We start from the raw sequence: 25,894 nt of genomic DNA on the forward strand, positions 1-25,894 counted from the left end.
AAAATGTTGATGCATCATGACCTTGATCAAAGATCTTCAGGATGTTACACAACATCTATTGACTGCAGAGCTACAAGGGTTTTCTCCCTAAATGGTGTATTGGTGTATTATGTCAAGAATTAGGCCAAATAATTGTCACAAACAAATGGTTTAAGTGGGATCATTTAGTAGATAAACATTATTCTGTTTTGTGGAAGAGATGATGAGTTCGACAGCTCCTCCTCCACTTGCTCCATTGTCTCCTGGTGAGAGTAATATTTTCAAGCAGCCTCAATTTTATGCTTGTGAGTCTGTCCTTGTGTGAAGGTGACTAACAGCTTTTTTGAAATTTTAATGCAGTTTAGACCTCTATTCTAATTTTGATGTAGTTAACCACACTGTGCTGATTAGTCATCAAAAGTAATCGGTTGGTGTTGCACATATAGCCCTGGATGGTGTGTAGATTAAGCTCATGAACAGAACCTTTTTAGCTGTAATATGAAATTTATCCTTATGTCTTTAATACTGTGACCATCTATGATGGCTAATTTGAGACACCTGTCCAGGTCTGCAGGCTGAGCATGTGGTATGACTCGTCTTCCCACAGTGTATCCAGCCCCTCCTCCTCTGGCTCTGTCCTTGGTTCTGAACCTTTCATCTAGAAGCAGCTGGCTGGGTTGCTGCTCCTTCATATCGAAATTAAAATAACCACTGTTGTAATAAAAAATTTGGCCTTCACAAAGTCATGTGAACAAAGTCATATGAGGACAATTTGCTCTGTTGAAATGTTGATGCTTTTTATGTGGAGTGAATTTACCTGTTTTAAAATGTTCTTTTACATCAGATTAAATTCTGCTTTGTACTTGAGAAAACAGATCTTGGAATTTTGTAGAGGAAAGAAACCATTTGACCTTTCTTTTGACCGGCTTTCCCTGTAGGATATGACTTCAGTGTTTAAGAAGGTTCTGGATTTGACGTATCCAATCACCTCCATGTTTTCTGGCGCTGCCTTCAACTCCAGCATCAGCAATGTCTTCAAGAGCAAACAGATTGAGGTGAGTGAGATAAGGTTACTAAGTAGAATCAGAACTGAAATGGTGACTAAAGAAGAGTAAACATACATGGCAATCAATACGTTTTAGCAGATAAAGATCCTGAAATATCTGTTGGTGGTGCAGGAGAAGTAAATAAATCATGTGAGCCTATTATGTTATCTGTTTCGATGTAACCTTTTGTGTATGCAGGACCTTTGGATCCCGTATTTCAATATCACAACTGACATCACTGCTTCGGCCATGAGAGTACACACTGATGGTAGGTACAGTGTTCTGTTTCTTTTATTAATTTTAAAGAATGCTTTGTTCTTGTTTGTTTAAAGTGTCAATTCAATGTCAATTTCTTACCTAAAATGGCATCTACCCGTGCGGATAGTTTCCGTTTTATTTGCCTCTGAGATTTCTGTCACTGCTGTCCCCATTGGTGAACTGACCTTTTAATTAGTCTCATTGATGAGTTTAATTTTCTGTCGGTTTAGGGTGGTTGCTTTCAATTAAATACATAGTGCTTAGTAGGCATAAAACTTAAAAGAGTTGCCTGTTTGCTGTTTGAGGTTCTCTGTGGCGGTATGTTCGTGCCAGCATGTCTCTGTCTGGGTATCTGCCTCCTCTCTGTGACCCCAAAGACGGACACCTGCTGATGGATGGAGGTTACATCAACAACCTGCCAGGTTTGTTGCACTCAGTCGTTTCAGTTTTAATCCTTCATACCTCCCACTATTTTACCATCTCTGTATGATAGATTATTTCACAAAGCTCTCTTCTTCTCCTGTCCCACCTTTGTTTCTGTTTCCTCCTCTTCTCCCAGCTGATGTAGCTCGCTCCATGGGGGCCAAAGTAGTGATAGCTATTGACGTGGGTAGCCGGGATGAAACCAACCTCACTAATTATGGCGACTCGCTCTCAGGCTGGTGGCTGCTATGGAAACGCCTCAACCCCCTAGCTGAGAAAGTAAAGGTAATGGGTTGATTAAAAATAAAGACACAAGAGACTGTGCGAGGATGTGTAAAAGTAAATGAGTCTTGTGAATAACAATGAGGATATTTTTGTAGGTGTTTTTCAGTGATGCATATGTTCATTTATACACTTGTGGTCTCAGGTCTTGAACATGGCTGAGATTCAGACTCGGCTGGCTTATGTGTGCTGTGTTAGGCAGCTGGAGTCTGTGAAGAACAGTGACTACTGCGAGTACATCAGACCTCCAATCGACAGATACCGTACACTGGAGTTTGGCAAGTTTGATGAGATTGCTGTAAGTATGAGAAAGGTGGTGTTGTCCTGTGATTCTGATTTTGTTTTCTTCTCAGCTGTTTCTTAACTTTGTTTTACCCCTGTTCATGAGTTATTTTAAAAATGTTGATTTCTGTAACAAACATCAGACAAATTCCCACAAAGCATTCTGATTGAATTTATGTTTATTTATGTTATGTTTTCTGGTGTATCTTTTAATGATTTTGCCCATCAGTAGAGAAAATAATATTGATGTGTGAGCATTTGTGTGTATTTGTGTAATGCAGGAGGTGGGATACCAGCACGGAAAGACTGTGTTCGATGTGTGGGGTCGCAGTGGAGTGGTGGAGAAAATGATGAAAGACAGACACCAGGAGGAGTTTCACAACACTCAAAGCAAGAACAATGTAAGGATAAGGATGGATGGAGCGAAAAACATATGGGAATGCTGTAGAATATATGACAAGAAAACCATTAAGCAGAGTTCAGTGCAGAGTAACTACAGAGTCTGGGCCTAATTTTCCTCATGGTTTGAAGTATAACAATACATTCTCATCACAACTCTGATGCTTTTCAAACCTCTTTGGTAAAAATTGTGGTCTACAGTGATGTAGCTGACATTTAGAAGTCAAAATATCATGCAGTCGTGGTTTAATCAGAGCTATTTAAAACATGTAAATACAGAGCTGCAATGAAATAGTGTGTCATAATCACTTTTTGTTTTGATTGTCTGAGTTTTGCAATCAAACTGAGAGGGGAAAAATTTGTTCACAAACACATTATCTGAGTAACTTCTTGGTGTTAGTACCCATCTGTGCAAAAACAGGCAATGCAGGCTCTCCTGATATTTTGTTCACCTCTGTCATTAAAACAACATAACATTTTTAATATCTTAGGAGTAAAAATAAACAAACACTCTTCCCATGAACATTGAAATCCTGATAAAAACATTCCTATGCAACAAATGTTTCATCCTCACTAGAAATGATCTTAGATTCCAGAGGACTTTCAATATATTATCAATCAGAAGCTCTATATTAAATCTAACATATCATCAACAACCCTTGCCTACATTATTGCATCCAATGTGAAGAAACCGTATACACATAACCAACGCAATAACAAGTGTAAGTCCACTACAGAGTCAATATAGACCTTAACAAACAGGATCTTTCAGGAAAATGTGTCAGAGGTTGAAAATGATCATTAATTACCTTTTTAAACAGAAAGAAAGTGTGGGTGAAGTCAAAGCTAAGTGTATACAGTACTCCCTAATCTTACATTCTTAATTATATAATATCGAATTGATGAGCTTACCTAAAAAGACACATTTCACATCCTCATGAGTTTGGTCAGTATTTGTCATCTCATTTGCAGTCTATGTACATTTAATCGACCACATACCATACTGGTTACGTTTTCTCTCATTATTATTGTTTCTACAATATATCCTTATTGTCAGCTGCATTCCGTCATTAACAGTCTCATGTATTAGGCCTTTGGCTAGACTGCTGTTAAAGCAATAACATTATAACTATGCATCGGTCTTCTCTTAACGTACAGAGAAACAGATTTACCGTACACCAGATTTGTCCCGCAGCAATGTCAAAGAAAGACAAAGGACCAATGAAACAAGGGAGGAGAGGATGATGAAAAAAGATGAGATATTTACCCCTAATCTGAGCAACAACATCAGGAGGATGAAGGGGAAAATAGCAGGGTTGATATTGAAAGTTAAACTAACAAATGAACCTGAACAATTGTCGAGAGAAGGATGGAGCTACAGTCATGGTTGCAGATTTGGAGCTGTAATGCTTAAGAGTGTCTTATAAATAAATCCAATTTCCATTCTTTAAAACAATAGCCCTCCCACATAGGCAGTTAATGAGTGCCTTTCTATTTTCAGGTGCTACTGTAGGGTGCAGCTCTCAGGGAAAATAATGGCCCCCCCCGTGATGGATTCTACATAGTATATTCAGTAGTGTCGCACAAAATGCAAAGAAACTAAAGAAAAACACAAACTGGTGGCATAGATGTTAAAACAATAGTTTGTGTAAGATCCAGAATAAACAGCTAAAGATTGCAAGAGAAAAACAGTCTACTCAGTAATCATTAAATGATTAAATGTGATTCGTAGTATCAGTCACTGAGGAACCGAAACAGACAATATTATTATTTGCCCTTTACCAAAATCTATATGTCTACACACTAAGAACATTAGTTAGCAAAACCAATCCAGTTTAAATAACTTAATACTAACTTACTAAGATGTGCTTGACAGAAAGACAAGTGAAAATAGCAAAAAAGTCTCCATCATAGCTTTCCATGGTTTCCTGTAATGTTTCGTATCGTGTTTTAAATAGCGGAGAAGGGTCTGTCAATCATAAAATGTTGTGTGGACAGATTTTGTGTCTCTTAATCCCCTGAAAAATAAGGATGTTTTCACAATACAGTATTTTAAAGGTGTAGTACATCTGCACAATGTTGCTTAAATGGAGACAAAAAGACTAAATCCAAATCAGCTCCCTTCTTCTTAGTGAAATTGCTGGCTGCTATTTATGTTTTTACCAGTGTACGAAAGGAGGAATACGTTGTAGTTCTAACAGACTAGAAGTTGACACCTGGCAGCTGATGTAGTTAGTCCCTCTAACTGTTAGTTGGCTCAGTCTATTTTGAGCATTTCATTAATTTGTATATATATATATGTGTGTGTGTGTGTGTGTGTGTCTTTCAGGTGGTGACGTGTCCCAATGCTTCCTTTACTGACCTGGCAGAAATTGTGTCCCGCATCGAGCCTGTGAAACCTGCTGTGGTGGATGGTAAAACTATCGACACACTCCAACACTCTCACTTTCGGCCACACCCGTGATCATACTTTTTTTTTTTTCTTTTTTCAATGTGTACACACAGTGTCTGGGAGAAGGCATGCTATTACTGTTTCTCCTCCATGTTTGCTCGCTTTTATTTGTTTTTGGGTGGGTTTCGTTTTCCTGTCATACTCTATTAGCAAATTAATCTGTTTTCACATAGGAGAAATTAGACTGCTGAATCCCCATTGCAGAATACATTTTTAGCAATTATGTGTTACACTGTACACACGCAGGTTGTAACATACAGAAGGAAAGTAGGACCTGTGCAAATGTAATATTTGCAGTCAGTAGAAACAATTCACATGTTTAAATTATATTTAGAAACCATATTTAAGTGCAACCTAATACAGCAACCAGGGAAGTTTTTCTCAGATATCTCCATCTGTTTCATTCTTCCTCTTCTTTCTATTTATAACCTATTTGTCATCCATCACTCATCAAACTGCTCTGTTTGACTTCTCACAATGTTGCACATTTTAGCTTTTCTGACTCATTCACCCTCACACCCACTTTTTATTTGTCACCTTTTCTAAGCACCACGTATTCCAACTAATTCACCCACAATTTGCTTCTTTGCTTCCTTTCTTCGCTTCTTCCCTCTCTCAGAGGAGTCAGACTACCACACTGACTATGAAGAGGAGGCAATGGAGAGCGCTCTGTCTGACATGGAGCTATACAATCGCTATGGAGAGCACACTGAAGGGGAGGAGACTGCTGACACGGTGCGAACCACTGGTTTTAAGGGTTTAAGTACAGCAAGTAGCCATTGAATTTTAGGCATGTCTAAAACGAGCATCACAAACTGTAAATGTTCACCTCTGCAGCGTACTTCCACACTGTAATTAATTTTATACTTTTTATTTTTATTCTACTCAACACATTTTCACAATTATTGGGCACCATCACTTTTTCTTAAATGGAGACTTTGGGAAAGTCAAAAGTGTCTTGTTGGCCATTGTACAAAAAGAGATTTAAGTCCATCCTGGAGCCAGGCCCAATGCATGCTTTAGAAGTGATCAATAATACCATTCTGAAATTAATTGGAAGACACTGCAGGGCCACCTAATTAAACTAAAACGATATGTTTTAGTTCTAGTTAAGAGGTAGGGCCTGAGAAAGTTGTAAAATAAGAGGATTTTCTGTAGTTAGGTCAAGACTCGATTAAGCCTTGAATGTTTTCCAAATCAGACAAAAAAAGAAATGATCGCATATACCAGTTCATAAAAGATTCAGGTCTACTGGAATCACTGGGTCTTACTGGCAAGTAAAACTAGTACTATAAACATTTGCTGTTTACTAGTACTTCAAACACAAAGATGAGTAAAGAGATAATTAGTGAGAATGGATTGGAGGTGTCCAGCGCAGGCCATTACAGAAAGGTCTAGAGAAATGCCTTTTTTTTTTTTTTAACTGGATGGTTTAGAGTCTGTAACTTCCATGATCAGGCTAGTCAGAGATCTAAAGAGCAAAATGAGCAGTTCAAATCACATAAAATTTGAGATTGTTAAAGGATATGACTTTTTCTTTCTAATTTTATTAGATGTATAAAATACTACTCCTGATGAAATGTAATTTGAACTCCTTGTCCCTTCACTGGTACATAACCTTACTTCTGATTCTCAGGATGAAGAGCTGGAGGGGAGACGTGCACAGCACATTACCTCACTCACCGACAGCCACCCTCAGTCTCCCACCGTATCTGACAGTTCACTGGACATACCGTCGAGCCAGGAAGTCCTTTCCAAACAGTCCATTAACTGAAGACCGGTCTAATGAACTCTGCCCCTGCAGGTCATCACAATTTAACCTACCTGTCTTTGCGACATTTTACCCTCCAGTCTGTCCCACGTGACTCAAGACCTGTTCCCTGCCCCTGAGACTGTCAGCATGACTGTGATGACCATTTTGCCCTCTGTAACCTGGCCTCGTTAGCTGTGTGGCTGACATAACAAATGGACGCTCCCTTAAAAAAAAAAAAAAGAATACAGGCAGCTAGTTTCACATTTAATCAGCTGCAAGTCTTATGCATTCCTGTTATAGAAGACAGCTGCAAGTCTAGTCTTTTCTCATATTGAGATAGTCAAGGTTACTTTATGTTGCTTTACATGAGTCATACCAGTCCAGTGGAAGATAGAAGGAAGGACAGGTGAGGAGATACTATTTCCATGAAATATTTTTTACATGATAACCAGATTTGAGATAGTTATCACCTAAATCACAAAATAACTTGTATTTCCACTTCTGTTATATAGACACGCAGATTGTTTTGACATGATTTTCCCAGGTTTTGACATGTCTGTCTCTGAGATTTCTGCCAAATACAGCATTGAAAGATTACATAGATAGAAGGAAAAAAAATTCACACAATTATGGTTATTTTTCTGACTTTTCGCTAATTTTGCCCTTTTCTGTTTGAATTCTGCTATTTGCACCTCCTCAGGCCACTAAAAATCCTTCAAGTGAGTGAGTCCAAGATGGCAAAATCACTCGTGCTCACAACACCTCTCCACAGTAATGCCATAACCTGTAATGAGGGGTCACATTACTTTATTTTAAAGAATCACAAGCCAAAAATGTTGGGAGACACTGATCTGAATAATCTACAGAACACACTGTCAACAGTTTTCATTGGGTCTGATTCCTCAGTAGAACGTGGATCCAGTGCAAACTGTTGACAGTGTGGTCTGTGGATTGTCCTGAGTATCTGCGACACTGTTTCTGATGAGAGATATGTTCAATGGTGTGAGCATGACGAACGAAATTCCATCCACCTCACTTGTATTTGGAGCTGCAGAAATCTCAGAAACTGAGATTTTGAAACTTGTGCAAATAAAACCAAAACTATCTACATGGCTAGATACCACTAGAGGTAAGTAAGACAAAAACACTCAGGAGATGCAAATCCCTGCCACGCTGGCAGTCGAGCCAAGCCAGCACATGTATATGGAAAAGGGCTATCAGTGGCCACTTTATCAGGTAAACCCGTCCAATACAACATGACATCTTTACAGAACTAATAATGTTCAGTTTTTGGTGACATTGTCGGAAATGTGTAAATTCAATTATGTTTATTACTGAGGTCATAGTTAAAGGTTGTTATATTGTTTCTAGTTTTTTGTTGGCCCTATTTATGTACATCGGGGGCAGAATATTAGAAACACCTCTGAATATAATGCAGTCCAGCACAACACCATCATTAACTGTGACCGCAATGCTAAAACATATAATTTAGTTAACACCTCCTATGACAGTGCCTGATTATAGGCGTCATAGAAGTAGACTTTATGGCAGAACAGTTGTTTAGGATTGCATTAGATTGTACAGGTGTACCTAATAAAGTGAACACTGAGTGTTTCTGAGCTAATTACAGTGAACAATTGCTCTTTCAGTCTACAGACAGTATGGGCATGCAAGTGTTGAACTGTTGTATTAAGATAGACTTGAACAAATCTGAACCTATCCTTTAATGTTTGTATTCGATCTACGTAATGATCCTCACCGACACTTGCCCGCCAAACAAGACTAATTTAAAACCAGAAAGAGAGCAAAACAAGCAATACCCACAGTGTGCCTGAGACATGGAGGGAAGTAATGATTGCAATCCACTTCAAAGCACTAGTTTCCCTCTCAGCTGGCGAGACAGCCCCCCCCCATCTGTTTGCTGGCTTGAATCTATCAGACACAGACTGAGCAGCAGACAGTGTGGATCTGTTAAGTGAACTTGTCTCAGTACAGTTTTTGCACAGGGGCTATTTGCAGCAGCAGGGCAGTTCTTCACAGGAACATGTTGTGTAACACAAGTTTTTTGGTCAAAAAACAGTGATCAATAGAATAGTCAAATAGTCACAGAAGTGAATAATTATATATTTTCATTATCAAGCCAAGAATGTATACAACCTAAGCCCTACATGATTTTAAGTCACAACAGCTGGACAATCATTCCAGAAATGCAATGCAATGCACAATTAAACTAACAAATCGTTATATAAGCTTGTTTAACATACCTCTCTGTATGACACTATACCATTTTTATACAGTTAACTCAATCTCAGTCACAACTAGGGCTGCAACTAATGATTACTTTCATTATCGATAAGTGTGATGATGATTTTTTCAATTAACAGATTAATTCTTTTGGTCTATGTAATGTCAGAAAATAGTGAAAAATGGATATCAGAGATATCAAAGATATTCACTTTACTACAAAGTAATTCCAGGAAAAGCAAGAAATCCTCACATTTGAGAAGCTGGAACCATCAATGGTTTAAACACATAATTGATTATCAAACTACTTGGCGATTAGTTTTCTGTTAATTGACTAATAAATAAACTAATATAAGCCGGCCAATTTATTAGTCAGACTCTAATCATTAGAATATCAATGCAACTTTTTCTGATTTTATTTTCTTCCCACTTGATATTGCACCCTGTGTGCCTCCCTGTATGAAGCTTCTGTTCTGTAGCTAAAACTGGTGCTACAGTGCCTGCAGGCTTACATATGTAGACAGTAGGAGAATCAGTGTGATAAACACTATGGGGATCCCATATGGTGTTGCGTAAATGGAGTCTAGACACAGAATGTGCGAGCAAGGCGGAGATAGGAAAACATTTGCTGTTTACCAATGAGGTAATGGTGTTTGCACTGGTGTTTTTTTTTTTTTTACTTTTGGGCGGTTTCCAAAAACCGAGCACAATGAATTGACATCTGGCAGAATGAATGTTTCACTACTTTATTAAATGGGACATGGTAATGGATGAAGTGCTTATGTAATATGTGGAACTTTGCCATCAAGTTAATGTAACAAAGCCTTAGATGACCCATGTGGAAAAACAACCACTCGTGCCCTCATTTGGCATGCCTTTTGATGATTAGAGTACAATAATGAATGAAGTTTACCAATAAGCCTGTACTGTATGACATCAGTTACTTGTCTATATTTATGTTATTTGATTGTTTTTGATAATCTATTGTTACTAATAAACCACTGTTTGTTGTGTATTCTGTGTGTCTTTCATTTTTCAGTTTGCCATATTGCTTTGTAGTTTGCTGTAGAAAGCAAATGTGACCATTTAGGGCTGCAACTGATGATTATTTTCACCTTTAATTAATATGCTTTTTATTTTTTTTTATATTCAATGAATTGTTGGTCTATATAAGATGAATAGTGAAAAATCAGAGTTCAGAGAACAGTCCAAAACTGTACATTTTCACATTTGAGAAGGTGGAACCAGAAACTTTTGCTTGAATGACTTGACAGATAATTAGTTTGTCAAACTTTGCTGCTGAGTCATTTTCTGTTGATCAAATAATTGATTAATCAACTCATTGTTTCTGCAATATGACCATTTGTTGTTCGAAGGAGCCCTGGCAGAGGGAAAAGACAAATTCAGAGGGAAGTTTTACTTAAGTTAACACCAGAATACATAAATCTACTTAGTGCTGTTGCCTGCAGGTGTCTCCAAATGAGAACATATGTTAATGACACTCACCTGAGTAAATAAAGTGTCATTAAGAAAATTAATAAAATACCAACCAATGAAAAAGTGGTTCTACTGGGAGGCTCGATTGTTAAATGCCCTTCAGTGGGAGTACTAAAGGCTCCACATTGGAGTCAGTGTGTATCCGCCCTGCTTAAGTTTCCTTGTGCTACACCCTGAATCTTTATCATCTTCAAAGGTTTATAAAGCACTTCTTCCTACAGAGATGGGCAAGCAAAAAGAGAAAAAAGATTGTATTGTAGAGCAGAATTTTCTTAATTTATTTAGGCTATTAATCATCCTGTGACCACTCAGATTTATGGTCAGATCCCCTTGGGGTGTTCCAACACAAAAAAGAAAAGAAAATATCAACCAATGAAGAGCATGTGGTTCAGATGGGTGGCTTGTTAGTTAAATGCCCAGTGGATCCCACATACCACCGTAGAGGGTAGAAACAAGAACAAATAAAGGCATGATTTCTCCCATAGTCAAACAACACGAAGCTCGGGTCATTTGGAAACTGCCCTTTATGTGAATATGTCTGACTGTAACTCTGTCTATGTGTTACTAGACCTGCAATGGACTAGCAATCTGTCCAGGATGTGTCCCTGCTCTTGCTCCCTGCATGCTGGGATATGCTCAACTCCCTCCCAAGTATAGACGATAAATGTTCAAGAAAAACCTGTAACACCATATTTGTGTTGTATTGAGCTCAAGGGAGAGTGCTAAAGAAAACAGAGATTATCATAAATGAAGAGCTATCACACCTGTGGGCCTTTTTACTACACACACACACAGAGCGATGGATCACACATACCAATGGATGATTAATCCCACCTTATTGATGTGTCCTGTAATGAGCTTTTTTTCAATCTCCCACCCTCCCTGGGGAACGCAGACTTGCATCAGCTAATTAATGAGCACACGGGGGAATTTAGGTCGCAAGAAGGGCCGGGAGAAGAGAACGAGAGGGGAATAAGTGGCACTAGCCTCGATCGATATCACAGAGAAGAAAGTGGAGGGCCGCAAAAATGGGGTGGATGAGTACAGGCTTACAGGATATTAGAGTCTTTTGACAGAATGACAAGGTTGACAGTAGACAAGAGGTGCCACAGTGCTGGTGTGTTGGTGAACAATGACCTCACTCTGGACTGAATTACTGTGACAGGCAGCAAGAGATTTAGAGAGCCATTTATTGAAAAATGAGGCAGGTGAAGGGGGGGACAAGGGGAAGTCTCTGCCTTTAAACAGACGGGCAGTTTGATTTATAGAAGGTCATATTTAACAGTCCAGAGCCGCATACTGTATAGCTCTCTCTTTCCATCTTTCCATCCATACAACGCTGCTCATTTCCCCTTCCTCCCTCTTGTTTCATCGCCTCTCATAATTCTTCCTCTGCCTGCAGGCTTTTGGAAAATGGGGGCAAAAAGGACTTAAACAGGTAAGTAGGTCACACTTTTTGTTGCTGTAGTGAAAGCACCTCTGTGACGTGTGAATAGAAATGTACTGTGTCAACACCCAGAAAGGTCCCCGTATAAAAATGTATTAGCACCACTTACTGAACCTAAAATGTAAATTTCACAAATACCATTTACTTCATTATGATTACATGAAGGTGATGATACAATATGTAGCATAGGAGTCAATTTATGGTCTTACAATTTGCAAACTGACAGAAATTTTTTTTAAATCCATTTTAACCATTTTTAACAACATGGATTAATAGTTTTTAGCCGTGCTAGCAGCAGGGATTGCAATGTTGGTTTGTTAGTCCATCACTTTTGTCCAGATTGAAATATCTCAACATTTTATGGATTGCCATAAAATTCTGTACAGATATTCATGGTCCCCAGGGGATCAATCCTACTGACTTTGATGATCCACCAACTTTTCCTCTAGCACCACCACAAGGTTGACATTTTTGGTTTTCAGTGAAATATCTCAACAACTATTGGCTGTATTGCAATAACATTTGGTGGACATCCACGGTGCTCTGGCAATGAATCCTAATCAGTTTTGGTGATATCCTTGTCTTTTCATCTAGTGCCACCAGCAGGTCAAAGTTTCACTTATTTAGTGAAATATCTCAACCTGTGAGTGATGGATTGCAAAGACATTCTGACAGAGCGCCATCAGCAGGTTTGGTACAAAATTTTGCGCAGACATTCAAGTTCCTCAGAAGATGAATCCCACTGACTTTTCACATTTGTGATTTTGAATGAAATGTCTCGAGAACTATTGGACCCACTATTGCCATGTAATTTGGTTCAGACATTCTGTTCATGTTCTCCGAGGATGAAGTGTAATTGTAATGAACTTACATCTAATGCCATACTCAGATCAAAATTGTCCAATACTTTGGTTCATGACCAATTACCTGCAAAACAAATGACGTCACCATCAGCCTCAGCTGTACCTTTTGTTCTGCGCTAATTAGCAAATGTTAGCATGCTAACATGATAAACTAAGATGGTCAACAAGGTAAACATACCTGCCAAACATCAGTATGTTAGCACTGTCACTGTGAGCATGTTAGCAAGCCGATGTGAGTGCTGCAGCCTCACAGAGATGCTAGCATGGCTGTAGACGCTGTCATGTTCACATTTTATAGACTAAACAATTACTCCAAAAAATCAATAGATTAAATAATAAAACAAATGATAATTTATCATTTATCACCATGCTGAGACAGATGCAGGCAATCATCAGGAAGCACACATACAGGTTTAGAGGTTTTTTTTCTGAGACACATTCAGACAGTACTAACAAAATGTATCTTGGATGTGGATTCAGGTTGGTCTACACTTGGGATTCTGAAAAAAAGGCGCAGGAATCATTTCTGACTCATTTTGAGTTGAGGCTTTGCAGCTGAGATCATTCTGCTGCAGTCACTTCTCTTCACTGCCCTCGAGTTCAGAGATCTGTCAGCCTGCAGCTACCACTCCCTCTCAATACGTCTCTGCCATCCATAACATGAGACATGTGCTTAGTTTCAGGACAGAAGCACTATCCACTGAATCCTCCCTTCTTAGGAGAATCACATCTATCAAGAGTCTCATTTGAGGTAAAATTGTGTCCATGGCTGCAGAGTCATTTCTAGGACTGTCTGGATAGTTTTGTGTGTGTGTTTGATGTTTCTATCTGCAGTTTAGCACAGATGCAGAATTAATGTTTAAGAATATTTTGTATTTTTGTGGCTTTGACACAGTAGTGATACAGTGATACTGAGCTCAGGCAGAAACAGATTTGTCAGCAGTTACACATATTAGGGAGAGTTATTTATAAATATATATTTTAAAAAGCAGTTCATTTTATCTAAGTGCTGTGTGGAACAGTAGAGTTGAATTTGCATTCAATGAAAAAAAGATATATATTCACTGGAATAAAGCTGCTTCAATTGCAAACTTACGAACTAGATTTTTTTTCTGAATGTTAAAAACTATTATGGAAATAATTCCTGCTGGTGGTGGACCAAATGGTGCAGCAAGCCTTGTAGAAAGTATTTTCACGTGGGTTGTCTAATTGCTTTAATTTACCTTCCTACTTTTTTTTAACCTTGCTGTCAAGACACAGCATGTAAAAGTGCAAAGAGAACAGGCCAAAGGAGACAAATCCAGATTCATCAGATGGTTATGGAAAAAAATAAAAAAACCACAGACATATATGTACATGAAGTAAATCTCCTAGAAGCTCATTTGGTTAAAGCATGTGCTATTAAACTATGTCTCATTGTGATGAGTAACTATTGAATATAAATTGATATATATATATATATAAATTGAAATTATTAATCCATTAGTCAATCAACAGAGAATTCATGTTGATTTATCAATCAAATATACAAACAATTTGCTTGTTCCAGTGTCTCAAATGTGAGAATTTGGTTATTTTCTCTGGTTTATATCATTTTAAATTGAATATCTTTATATTTTTATCTTTTGCAAATGTTGGTCGGACAAAAAGCAATTTGTAGACGTCATGCACCTTGGACAGTGGGAACAGGTGATGGGCATTTTTCATCATTTTGTCATATTTTACAGACTAAATGATTAATCAATAATCACCCATCCTTCCCATCTTTCTTCACCACAAACATTCACAATAAAGCCAAAAATCACACTACATTTAGCAGAAGCTCATCCTAAAAGAATTACAGAGTGCAAAAGCAGAATGAAGCTTGAATCTTACTGTAAGTGGAACAGCAACGGTATCAAGAGAGCGGAATTTAATATTCCCATAAATAATCACACACGCAACTTCAGGTTCTGTTGTGTCATGTACACAAAATAAATGCCAAGTAGATTTTCTTTGTGTCAGAGATGCAAGCTCCAATAGAGAACAAAGTAATTTTTCCCAAAATACTTGTATCCAACAGCTTGCTTCGTCAGCTCTGGGCTCAGTGGGGTCCAGTAATTTATGTCCGTTATCTCTAGATTTGTCCTTTTTTTGGTCTAGGTTTCAATCACAGTGAGTCAGTTGATCACTGCTGAAGGCCTGTACAGGATGGAGCGATAAGAAGAAAATGAGATTGTCTGTTGTACCCGTACAGACACTATCAACATGAGGCTGTTGCTTTTCTTCAGCAGTTTTTCTAGTACGTGGTGCCACAGAGGTGATGAATCATATTTTACTTTGCATAACAAACATTTTACCTCTCAGACATAAACAAGACGCTTAAACATTTACAGTAAATATGATGGAACACTTAAATGTTAACACCCCTCTGCATACACTACTGAAGCACTCATATACATAACAGTATTCAATCTCTGCACGACTGAACTACTCTCATATACAGTACACCACTTCAACACCTTCACATTACTGAAAAAAGCAGTCAGAAGCCTCTTACACACACAGCTAAAACACTCACATAGTCAACTACCACTGATTACCTGATTTCCAACGACAAAAAATACTGAAATATGCGAGAAATTTGCAGCCCACCTGTACGCATTTCTTTGTTGTAAGTGAGGACATTAGTTCATTTGCAACCAGGGAAACAGGACATGAAGACGTGGGAATAACAGGAAAACATTTGTCCACCACACAGGTCTCTGTACCCGCTATAATCATAGGACAAAGAAGGGTATTTTAAGGAAGAAGTATACTGTCGGAAGGAAATTTGAATTATGCCTGTTTTTGCAAATGTCTGTCAACAGTTAAGTAATAAACAATATGCAGCCTACGTTTTCACGCAGAAATTTTACTTTAGCTATAATGTCAGCAACAACTTGTACCACCAGCATCCCAGAACAATTAGGACAAAAACCGGCCCATTCATGCAGTTTTCTGGCCACACCAAGAATGGAATACTGGCACCTCTACTGTTAGGCAGTGAAGGTCAACTACAATTCACACAAAAGAACAAGCCACTATAATATATTGAAATTAGCAGGATGGTGAGCTGATAACCCATTTTTTATCCAGAATCTCTTATCAGTATCTTAAATCCACATCACAAACTGCCCCTCGAGCACAGCTTTCAAGCTCCACAACACATTCAAGACAACTAATCAACTTTCACAGCTGAAAATAAAATCATATCCTCAACTGGCAGCTTATGTGGGTCTGGATATGAGTCTGCAGAAAAGACTAAGAGTATGACTACAGATTTGTGTGTGGGAGTGCAGGTCCTGTGTGCTGTGTACTGTGTAATACGTTAACGGACAACACAGCATCAGAGGTCAGGATGAAAACAAAGATGGAGTCACAGCTGCCTGTTGAACCAGCATAAGGTCTAGGCAGAGCTGCTGCTTCTTTCAGCTCTCTGCCAAGCTAATAATACCCACTAACGCTGCTGACTGGGAACACGAGGTGAGAGCACCTTGCTGTCCAAGTACGTCACCGGGGTTTGCAGGTGCTAAAAGAAGAATAACTTTTCCCCAGATAGAAACAGGGTCACGGGTTTTGAATATGCACAAAAGACAGACTCCCACATACTTGCTAGAGCCTAAAAAGAGCAAATACAGGATGCAGTGACGTGAATAATGTATTTTTACACCAGACTACTTCAGGTTTGGTCAGAGATATGTATTTTGGAGTTTGTTTTACATAAATGAAAGATAAAGATAAAACAGGTCTGATGACTTTTAATGTAGTAGCTCACAGCTGTGGAGGTGGAAATGCAGACGTTGTCAGAAACACACTTTAACCTCATTGCCAATTTGGTAGTTGGTTGGGTGGCTACAGGCCTGAAAGTGATGTGAACATGTTATTTTTGTATTTTTCAAATGTTTTTTCATGGGTAGCCTCTTCAACAGACTTCCAGGCCATCACATGACAAACAAACATTTAGAGTCTCAGGTGATTTAGAGTGTCTAATCCACCTGGTGTGCTACTTTTTGAGAGGAAACCGTCAGAAACGTGGGAGGATACACCAAACATGCCAACATGCCACCTGTGTATGAAAATATAATTATATGAAACATCAGAATTCAGTCTGCCGCTTCTGCAACCAGACCTCGTAAAACTAGATGAGAGCTGTGATTTCAACAAGAAAATCTTCACTCGCGATGGAAAGATGTACAGCGCTGAAAAGGAGGAGAAAGTTTGTTGTTGTTCAAAATTGTTGTATTAGAGAGACATAAAAGCAGAAATATCAACTCAAGTGTTTATGAATGACCAAATGTTCACATATGTGTGTCCCACTCTGTTAGCCAGGGCAATACTGTAAATAGCCTACTGTTCCATTTTTCTAAGGGCTGTCATCAACATGCATTGTCCTTCCCTTGAAACTGTTGTGTGTTTAAGTGTGTGCATCAGTGTAAGGATCGAAGGGAGCACAGCGCCTGTCAGCACCAGGGTCTCCCATAGCTCCCCCCCCCCCCCGAACTTTTCGCTGACCGCTCGTTTATCACTTTTTTCTCCTGCACTTCCCTCGTCCTTTCGATTCTGTTGCTGGATGAGCTGTCACCAGCAGCCCCCTTCCCTCCATGTTTCATTTCTGCATGTACATGGCTCAGTTTAGTGATGGGAATTACGGCTCTTAAAGGAGTCGGCACATTTAGCCATCTTTTCATCTCATTCGTAGGTTCATTCATGTCTTACTAATCCAGGCCTTTAACGTTTTATTTGTCAAGTCCTTTTCACCACCTCCTCCCCTTTTCCATTTCTCTCACTGCCCATGCCTTCCTCTGATTTTTGTTTTTGTTGCAGGAAAACCCCTCTTCCTACATTTAATGGTCTCTCTCTCATTGTTTGCCAACCCACAGAGATGTGAGGCATTTTGGCAGGGCTGCCCTCAGAGGCATTAAGCCACAGTGAGTGAGAAACCAAGTTAGAAAGAAATGACCTCTTCCCAGCCGAGGAGCGAGACAGAGCCGAGACCTGGGAAACAAAGGGGTTTAATCAGATCAATGTGCCCTTTGTCATCTCGCTGTCTGCCCTGTCAGTCTGTGTATCTGTCTGCCAATTTGTTGTCTGTTTGTTCCTCAGTATCTGTTTTCTATGTGTCATCCATCTCTCTGTCCAGCTATCTATCTGCTTGTCTTTCAATCTGTGATCTGTTTTGCCTGTGAAGCCACAGGTGTCTGAGCAAGTTCAAGCTCAAGTTCATTTATTTATCCATTCTGATATCAATATAACATTGTATTGGCTGATATTCTTTTTTTGTAACATATGAGGGATATCTTGTGTACAAACTATGTCATAGCAGCACTATTTCTACAGTAACATAAAAATAATTTTGGTATCTCTTTACTGAAATTTCTTGTTACTTATCAGCCGACATATGTACCGAAATTGATGTGTCTGCAATAACCTAATATGGGCCAGATAATTTTTTAGTTGGGCTTTACTGTACACAGTTGTTTATCATTCGCAGGTCTTGGGCTGGGCAATTATTCAATGTTAGTGTTTTAGTTAACTTTCTCAGATTCATGTTATGATAAAATTAATGTTTAATATTTTCATTCTATGACTTTGTAATGTCCAAATTAAGGCTTCTGACCAAGCTGTAATTAACAAGACTAAGAGTCTACAGAGCTAATTAGCACTAAACACAAAGTAAAAACACTAATTAATATTTGACCTCATGATGGCACTAGATGAGTTAAGGGATCACCAAAGTTATTACAATTAATCCTGAGGGGGACATGAATGCATGTACATTTCATAACATTTCCCTTTAAATCCCAAATGTCAACCTCATGGTGGTGCCAGAAAAAAATCAGGGGATCACCAAAGTCTTTAGTATTCATCATCTTGGAACCATGAATGTCTGTACCAAATCATCTAGTGGATGGTGAGATATAATTCACGTAATAGGTGAAAACTTTGATTTGCTTGTGGCGCTTGAGGAAAAGGGATGACAAAAGTCAGTATGATTAATCCGCTGAGGAATGTGAATGTCTGAATTATCTCAACAACTATTAAATGGCTTACCATGAAATTTTGAACTGACCAACATTGTCATCCCTAAAGCAATTCAGTTAGCATGGCTAAAAGCCATGGCTAAAAGTCTTCGAAGTTTTATGATAGCTGAAACGTACTCCAGTCTGTGCGATATCAATTTACTGAGACAAGCTACTGGTCAGGGACCTTCTCTAAACATCTAGCAGTTTTTCCTTTACACATATGAATAGTTGGGTCACATCATACCAGTGGAACACAGTTCATTGCCTTGAACATGAGCTTGATTATTTCACTTGTGATTATGCATTTGCCATATCATGATATATATTGATATCGAAAAATATCCCTTTTTTTTGTGATAAACACTTTCTCTTGGTTTAGTTCAAATGCTCTTATCACAACTGACCGTGAAAGCTAACTTTATATTTTATCCACTAGAAATGTATCCAGTTATGCAAGAAGTGAGATTTTACCCAAGGGGCTGCTGCATACAGTGTCATGCAGTATATACACTGCATGTTACATGCCTTTTTTGTGTGTTTTGTGTTTTCTCCATCCATGTGTCACCTCATTTATCACAGTCTGTATGTGTGTCTGTTTCGGTCTACGTGTCTGCCTGTCAGTTCACCAATCTCCACTCGACTTCTTGTTTTCTTTATATGTGTCAGGCAGATATACAGGACACACAGAACAGCTGACAGTCTCTTCAGCTGTCTCTCCCTTTGTCTGCCATGGTTGTGCAGCGAGGAGAGCTGCAGCACGGGACAGACAGATGCTTTCTGGCACTTCGGCTTCACATTCAGCTTCATCGTGATGTCCCTGGAGCTGCAGTAAATCACTAGCCTTGCTGCAAAGGACACATTGTTCCTGGTGGTTTTTGGTATGCACCAAAAGAGTTCTCAGAATAAGGAGCAGCGTGTTTGTGAGTGTGTGAAGGAAATCTATTGTTAGCTCATGTCTGGTGACATCATTGAGCTTCAATTTTTACAACCTTAGCGTTTCTTTCTCCTTCTCTCTTTCGCATACACACTAGAAGTGAATGACTCAAGCAAGGACACATTCGTCTGGGTAAAAAGAGACAAACAGGGCTCTATAATTCATCATTCAGCCTCTGGGAGGACAGCCAGCGCTGGCTTCAGTCTCACATTCATCTGCAGTGCAACACCACTGTAGTGGAGCCCTGGGCAAAGCTTAAATATACCCAGTGGAGACTTCCCAAAGAACCACTCAAATTTGTTTACATTCTAATACCTGCTAACTCTGCAGGAGTTACAGTAGAGGGAGGCCCACTGGAGCTAACACTAGATCTGAGAACTGCAAATAACACATTCATGCTGTTGTAGTTATAAATATTGACAAAATAATAAGCCTTTTTACGTGGATTGTTTTGCGGTTTTATATGATGCAAACACGCACCCAGAACATCACATTCACAGATTTTCGGAGAAGTACATATTCCTTTTTACAGCTAAGTGATGCCATTGAGCGGAGACCATTTCTTAAAATGTTCTGTCAGTGCATTCAAGGACAACATGAACGATTTTAGAATTGGCTGCCAAACAGTAACCCTTTTACTGAAAGAAACAGCCCATTATCCTTTTCACAGCCTCTGTATTTGTTCATATTTTTTGAGTCTGATTTTACAAAAACACATAGCTCATTGAGGCAGTGCTTTTCGGCAGCTCACGCTCAAATGTCAGATGTCAAAATGTGTTCCTGCTTAATTTACAAAACTTAAAACTTACTTTGTGAAAAAATTTAATAAATTGCGTAAATGTGCTGGATTACATATCTTCGGCAAGTTTCAAACCTCTGTAATGTGAATTTCATACCAACCCGGCATGAACTGAAGCCAGTAGCTGCATGGAAGGTGGGAAAAATCAAAACTACAACTGAAATGACAAGTTGTTTAATCAGTTAGTCAATGGACAGAAAATGAATCAGCAACAATATTTATAATTGTTCAAGTCACTTTTAAAGCAAAAATGCCATACATTTGCTGGTTCCAGCTTCTTAAATGTGAGGAATTGCTGTTTTTCTCTCTTTTAAACCATTGTAAATTGAATATGTTTGGGTGTTGGTGAAACAAGAAAAAACCTAACAAACAAACAAGCAATTTGACGACAATTTGACGACATTAATCATGAAAATATTCATTAGTGGTAGCCCTATTCAAAACTTATGCTTTGAAAAATGGTCAGCAACAATGCAAACACATTGAATGGCAATTGCTGAAAAAATGCCAACCATAAATAGCATCAAAAAATGGGTTAGATTTCATGAAAATGGTAAGGATTATAATTTTAATGTCTTCATATGCAATCTGTAGACTACACATTTTTCTAACTGTAGCTACAATGCAGCGAAAATCTACATTGGACAGTAAACCAAACCAGACAGAACCAAACTACAAAGTGAAACAGTTCAGTCCCTCTTTCACCTACTACCTTGACTATGACTCTTATCAGCTGCTCCTGCAGATGCCACACCAGCCTGTGCCCCTTTTTTCCATTACACATTACTTATTTGTGTTTCTCCACTTTTATTCCCATTTCTTCCAATCTCTTCCACTTTCCTCTCTCCATCCCCCCTCATTTTACACCTTCCCCCCCTCCATTGGCTTCCTTCCTCTCTCTTACCAGCCTCCCCTTCACCTCTCAGAGAATCAAACCACTGTTCCTCAGCCAACCAGAGAGCGTAGGAATCTATTAAGCACCATAGTGGAAATATGTCACCTGGGAGCTGATGTTTCGAGCGATTTAGTAGGGAGTGAAGAGGGGAGAAGAGGAGCAATGGAAGAGGAGAGGTGTGCTGCATTGCCAAGGTGAGACAAGGTGGGGATAGGTATGGGTGTCACGTACGGAGAAAGCCTTCCCTCTTCTCTCTCCTACTTACATACACACACAGACACTCACACACACATACTCACAAACACTGTGGCTGGACCTTAAGAGCCGACACAAATGTCATTAGTCTCAGAGGTGATTCTGGACCAGTAATGAGATTGGAGGACTGCCCTGTTAGAGTTATATCACCCTTAACAACACTGTAAATTCACCTCCTTACACTGCAGTGGGCATACATACATGACAACTCCTCTCCCGCCATATCTGAGTAATAGCAACTTGATTTTTTCTTTTTTCTTACAGACTTGATTTTTTTGTTTGGTACTAGATGGTTCATATCATATAGAGCCAGTGAATCTAAGTACTGATCCATCAAACCGTGTAGACAAGAAGAAAGGTTTGGAAACACCAAATGTTGTAAGCGATATGTTTGCTAAAATACAGTTTTGATTGAAATAGTTGTTTTATATTTGAACGTTTCTATTTTGGGAAACTTTGTACTTTTCCTTCTCTAGAGTACATTTACACTTCAGAGGGAACTGTAAGTTTTACTGTATTAGTACGTTACTTACTTTGCATATTTCTTATTGTATTTTTCCAACTTATATTTGAGGTCATAAAATATGACATGTTGATGGAGTTTAAACTAGAAATCTGATATATAATCCATGCGTCGGCTTCAAATTTTAATTTTGATAATGTTTTCTATATAGAGCAGAAGGCCTTTTAAATTAATATGAAGTTAGTTTTTTGTTAATTTAGTTTTGATCTGTAATGGATTTTTAGAGATTATTTCATCATAGCCTGACTGTAATACTTCGGGGTCCATAGGGGAACATGTGCTAACTTCATTCACCTAATATACTGTATTCTGAGTGAAAGTAATTACATATTAGATCATTTCCCCCTTTGAAGGGTCTTGTAATGTAACACTGTAAAAGGATATCAATTAACCAATTATATATAGTTAATATGTACATGTGTGTTTTGTTTTTACTTGTGTTTTTACCGTGAAAATATATTTTGCATGTCGCTATAATGAAGAAACTCCATCAGTTGATAATTAAACAGCTGTACAGATGTGTTTATTGGTGTGCATTGTTTATGATTCTATTGGTACATGTGGTATTTTGTTAAACTGTCACTGCGGCGGACAGGTTTTGGAGCACACCCACTTTTAAACCAGTGGGTTTGCAAGTGATGATGTCACGTACTTCTGTGCACCAATCAGGGTTTAGCAACATTGGAATCCAAATCTGGTGAGAGTTGGGTTTTTTGTTTTTTTTTGATTGTTGCTTGTTGCTTGCTGTTGCTTTTTTTAGTCATTATTTAACATTACAGAGAAACCTAGTTTTTAGGGGCTTTAATGGAGTATTCAAACTTGGGTACTTTTTTCCACAACTGCATTTTATGAATATCAAGTAACTAATAAGCAGATTACTTTCAGCAGACTTTTCTAATCAATAACAATCAAACAAGTCACCAATAATGTTCAATAAAGACACGTAGGCAGCCTGTAATCTATCATGTTCTCACTTGTCAAAATCATTGTCAACAGCATGTGTTACTGGCTGTGGTGATTTCTGAGTTTATTTCTCCCACCACACCCTGAGCTCCTCATGTTTTAATTACGTACCACTGTACCTGGTTCTGCCTTTTGCCTTTTGCATTTTGTGCATCCCACATCTCGGTGATACTGAATGTGTCTACTCTATAGAGTGCTAGAGAGTGCTTTAGGGATGTATTGCGCTGCAGATAAAGCCAGCAGGGGGAACCAATAGGAGCAGAGATTATTCTGCCAAATTAAAGTTCTTAACCATTCATGTAATAAATTGTGTTATATCCTCTGAAATGTGTAAAGTGAGATGCTGAACATTTATGGTGAAGCTCTGGAGTGCAAATGTTCAGCAACCCAAATTAAGACTGAAAGCAAAGTTAGATTCATCATTTACAGTACAGTACGAACCTCAGAGATATAAAATAGTAATTATATGATAAAATATGCAATTTTATTTCTGTGATGTGCCTATTTTGTCCCATTTAGCCACTGAGAAATAAATTATTTCATCTTAAAAACCATGCATGTTATGTGTATTGGTCTAACTCACTATAGCTCACATAATCACATATATTTACACATGAAACTACATTTCCCCAAGTGCTCCATGTGTGAATTAACAACCTGTGCTGTCAGAAAGCACTGCGGAGAAAGATGTGACTGTTTGACCTTTTAGCTGAAGGAGCTCTGCCCTGGCTCTTCTCTGCCTCGCTTTTAGAAAGAGAGCCTGCTTTTGTTCAGGAGCGTACAGATGACAGAGCTGACAGTGATAGCTGCCTTTGTAGAGCAAAGGGCCAGCTCATCACTGTCGCCACCATGCAGAGCTGCAGTATGAAGTACTGTACTTGCGGTTCCACTGAAGCAATTCACTGTACACACTGGGGAGGACATGTTTTGATAAATGTTGATAAATGTTGAGTCAGTGTCATCTAGAACCTTTCCCAAAAACTAATGACAATAATAATTTCTGTTCACTGTGACAAAAATCCTCAAGGGAGCTGCTATTGAAGACAATTGGTGCAAAATGCTTAGTCCTACTGGTTTTAGGTGTACAGATTCAATGAAAACATTTATTGGATAATGATTAAATGATTCCAAGTGTCTGATGAGGAGGCCAGAGGAAAAGAAGACGAAGACTGAGGGGGAAGAACATCATGCTAGATGGAATCAGCGAGCGTGTAGGGTGTATAGACGTGTATATCCGAGCTTTGTTATTCCCTCATCATGCGATAGAATTAAGACCTTTAATCCTCCACATAAACTACGGGATTCCACGGCTCATTTATCGCTGCTGCCTGAATCTCACAGGGGCGTGGGTGGACGACGTGACAGCGGGGATTCCCGTTAACCAGGGAGAATGACAATTACCATCCGGCCACCTTTGCCCAGCAGAGAAGAAAACGTACATGGAGCGATGGTGGATGAGTCACCAGGAGGGACCATGTTTTAGTCCTCTAATGAAGCTTAGTGATAAATAACGAGGGCTGACCTAAGTCTCTGGGGAGGTAAAGAAGAAGTGGAAGAGGGCACGGTGTGTGACGCAGGTTAGACACGGTGTACACATATGCACACCGGACATAGACAACCCCTTTGTTGAGGACAGTCAAACTCTCTATCTCTCTAACATCTTATTTCATTAGTCTCTTTCATTTCCCCCCGGCCCTCCCTACCACTGTCTATTAAATTCATGTTTCCCATCTGCCCACTTACTGTCCTCTATTTTGAAGTCTCTGTTCTCTCCTTTCCATATTTCTCCTTGGGCTCATTTAGGGTCGGTCATCTTTTTCCAAGACTCTGCCAAATGCTGCTCTTGCTAGGTCATTCTCAACATTAGTATTCACAGCAGTCATTTGTCCAAGTGGTTCTTCTTCCAGTCCTGGAGAGTGTCTGGTTTCAGCACCATGGAGAGTTCCGCAGACTTCCATATCAGGGAGCCATGAAGGATTTTTACAGCCTTGTTTTTTTGTAGTTTTGGTGATCATTCCTTTGAGTTTGGAGAACATTTCAAACACTGACTTAATTGCTGAGATCTGGTGTCACGGCAGCATTGTTATAAAGGATTCTAGTAAGTCTGGTGTTATCACGTGATATCAGTACCACACCTGGACTCCATTTACAGATTAAATGCAATCCCCGAAAAGTAATTCTAACTCAGAGTCAGAATTTTCTTCTCTACTTGTGGCTTTCTTCAGCTTTTCCTATTTAGAGAATAGAGGTGTGGCATAGGGTTGTGCAGTAAATATCCTGTTTTTAAAGATTTATTTTCAGTGGGCTTGGAGCTGAGAGCCACAGACAAGGTAGGGAAGCCAGAAAGTATTGCGAGATTGCCTAACACACTTTTGGTTTTGGTCTTTTCATGGGATTTGTTGACAAATATATATTATTTCCAGCCTTATCCTTTAAACAAACAAAATGAGAGACAATTCTAATCCAAATGAACAGCACACCTCCTCTGCCTGATGATGAATGTGAAATAATGTTAAAATGACATTGTCATTTTAAATTGAACAATTTGTCAAATGC

The 25,894-nt window shown here is 38.9% G+C and overlaps 1 protein-coding gene across 2 annotated transcripts in view; it reads left to right on the forward strand.

The window, feature by feature from the left end:
• Positions 1-10,133, forward strand: part of pnpla7a (patatin-like phospholipase domain containing 7a) — a 31,018-nt gene extending 20,885 nt beyond the window's left edge. The window contains exons 28-36 of one of the 2 annotated variants that reach the window (XM_044173784.1): positions 918-1,034; positions 1,224-1,293; positions 1,589-1,705; positions 1,843-1,991; positions 2,134-2,286; positions 2,552-2,671; positions 4,999-5,083; positions 5,741-5,856; positions 6,758-10,133. In XM_044173784.1, the coding sequence (XP_044029719.1) occupies positions 918-1,034; positions 1,224-1,293; positions 1,589-1,705; positions 1,843-1,991; positions 2,134-2,286; positions 2,552-2,671; positions 4,999-5,083; positions 5,741-5,856; positions 6,758-6,895 (1,065 nt within the window). In that variant the 3' untranslated portion in view covers positions 6,896-10,133. The remainder of the gene's footprint in view (positions 1-917; positions 1,035-1,223; positions 1,294-1,588; positions 1,706-1,842; positions 1,992-2,133; positions 2,287-2,551; positions 2,672-4,998; positions 5,084-5,740; positions 5,857-6,757) is intronic. The other variant, XM_044173786.1, reaches the window with a different exon arrangement.
• The last annotated feature ends 15,761 nt before the right edge of the window (positions 10,134-25,894 follow it).

Source organism: Siniperca chuatsi, linkage group LG18, assembly GCF_020085105.1.
Source record: "Siniperca chuatsi isolate FFG_IHB_CAS linkage group LG18, ASM2008510v1, whole genome shotgun sequence".
NCBI lineage: Eukaryota > Metazoa > Chordata > Actinopteri > Centrarchiformes > Sinipercidae > Siniperca > Siniperca chuatsi.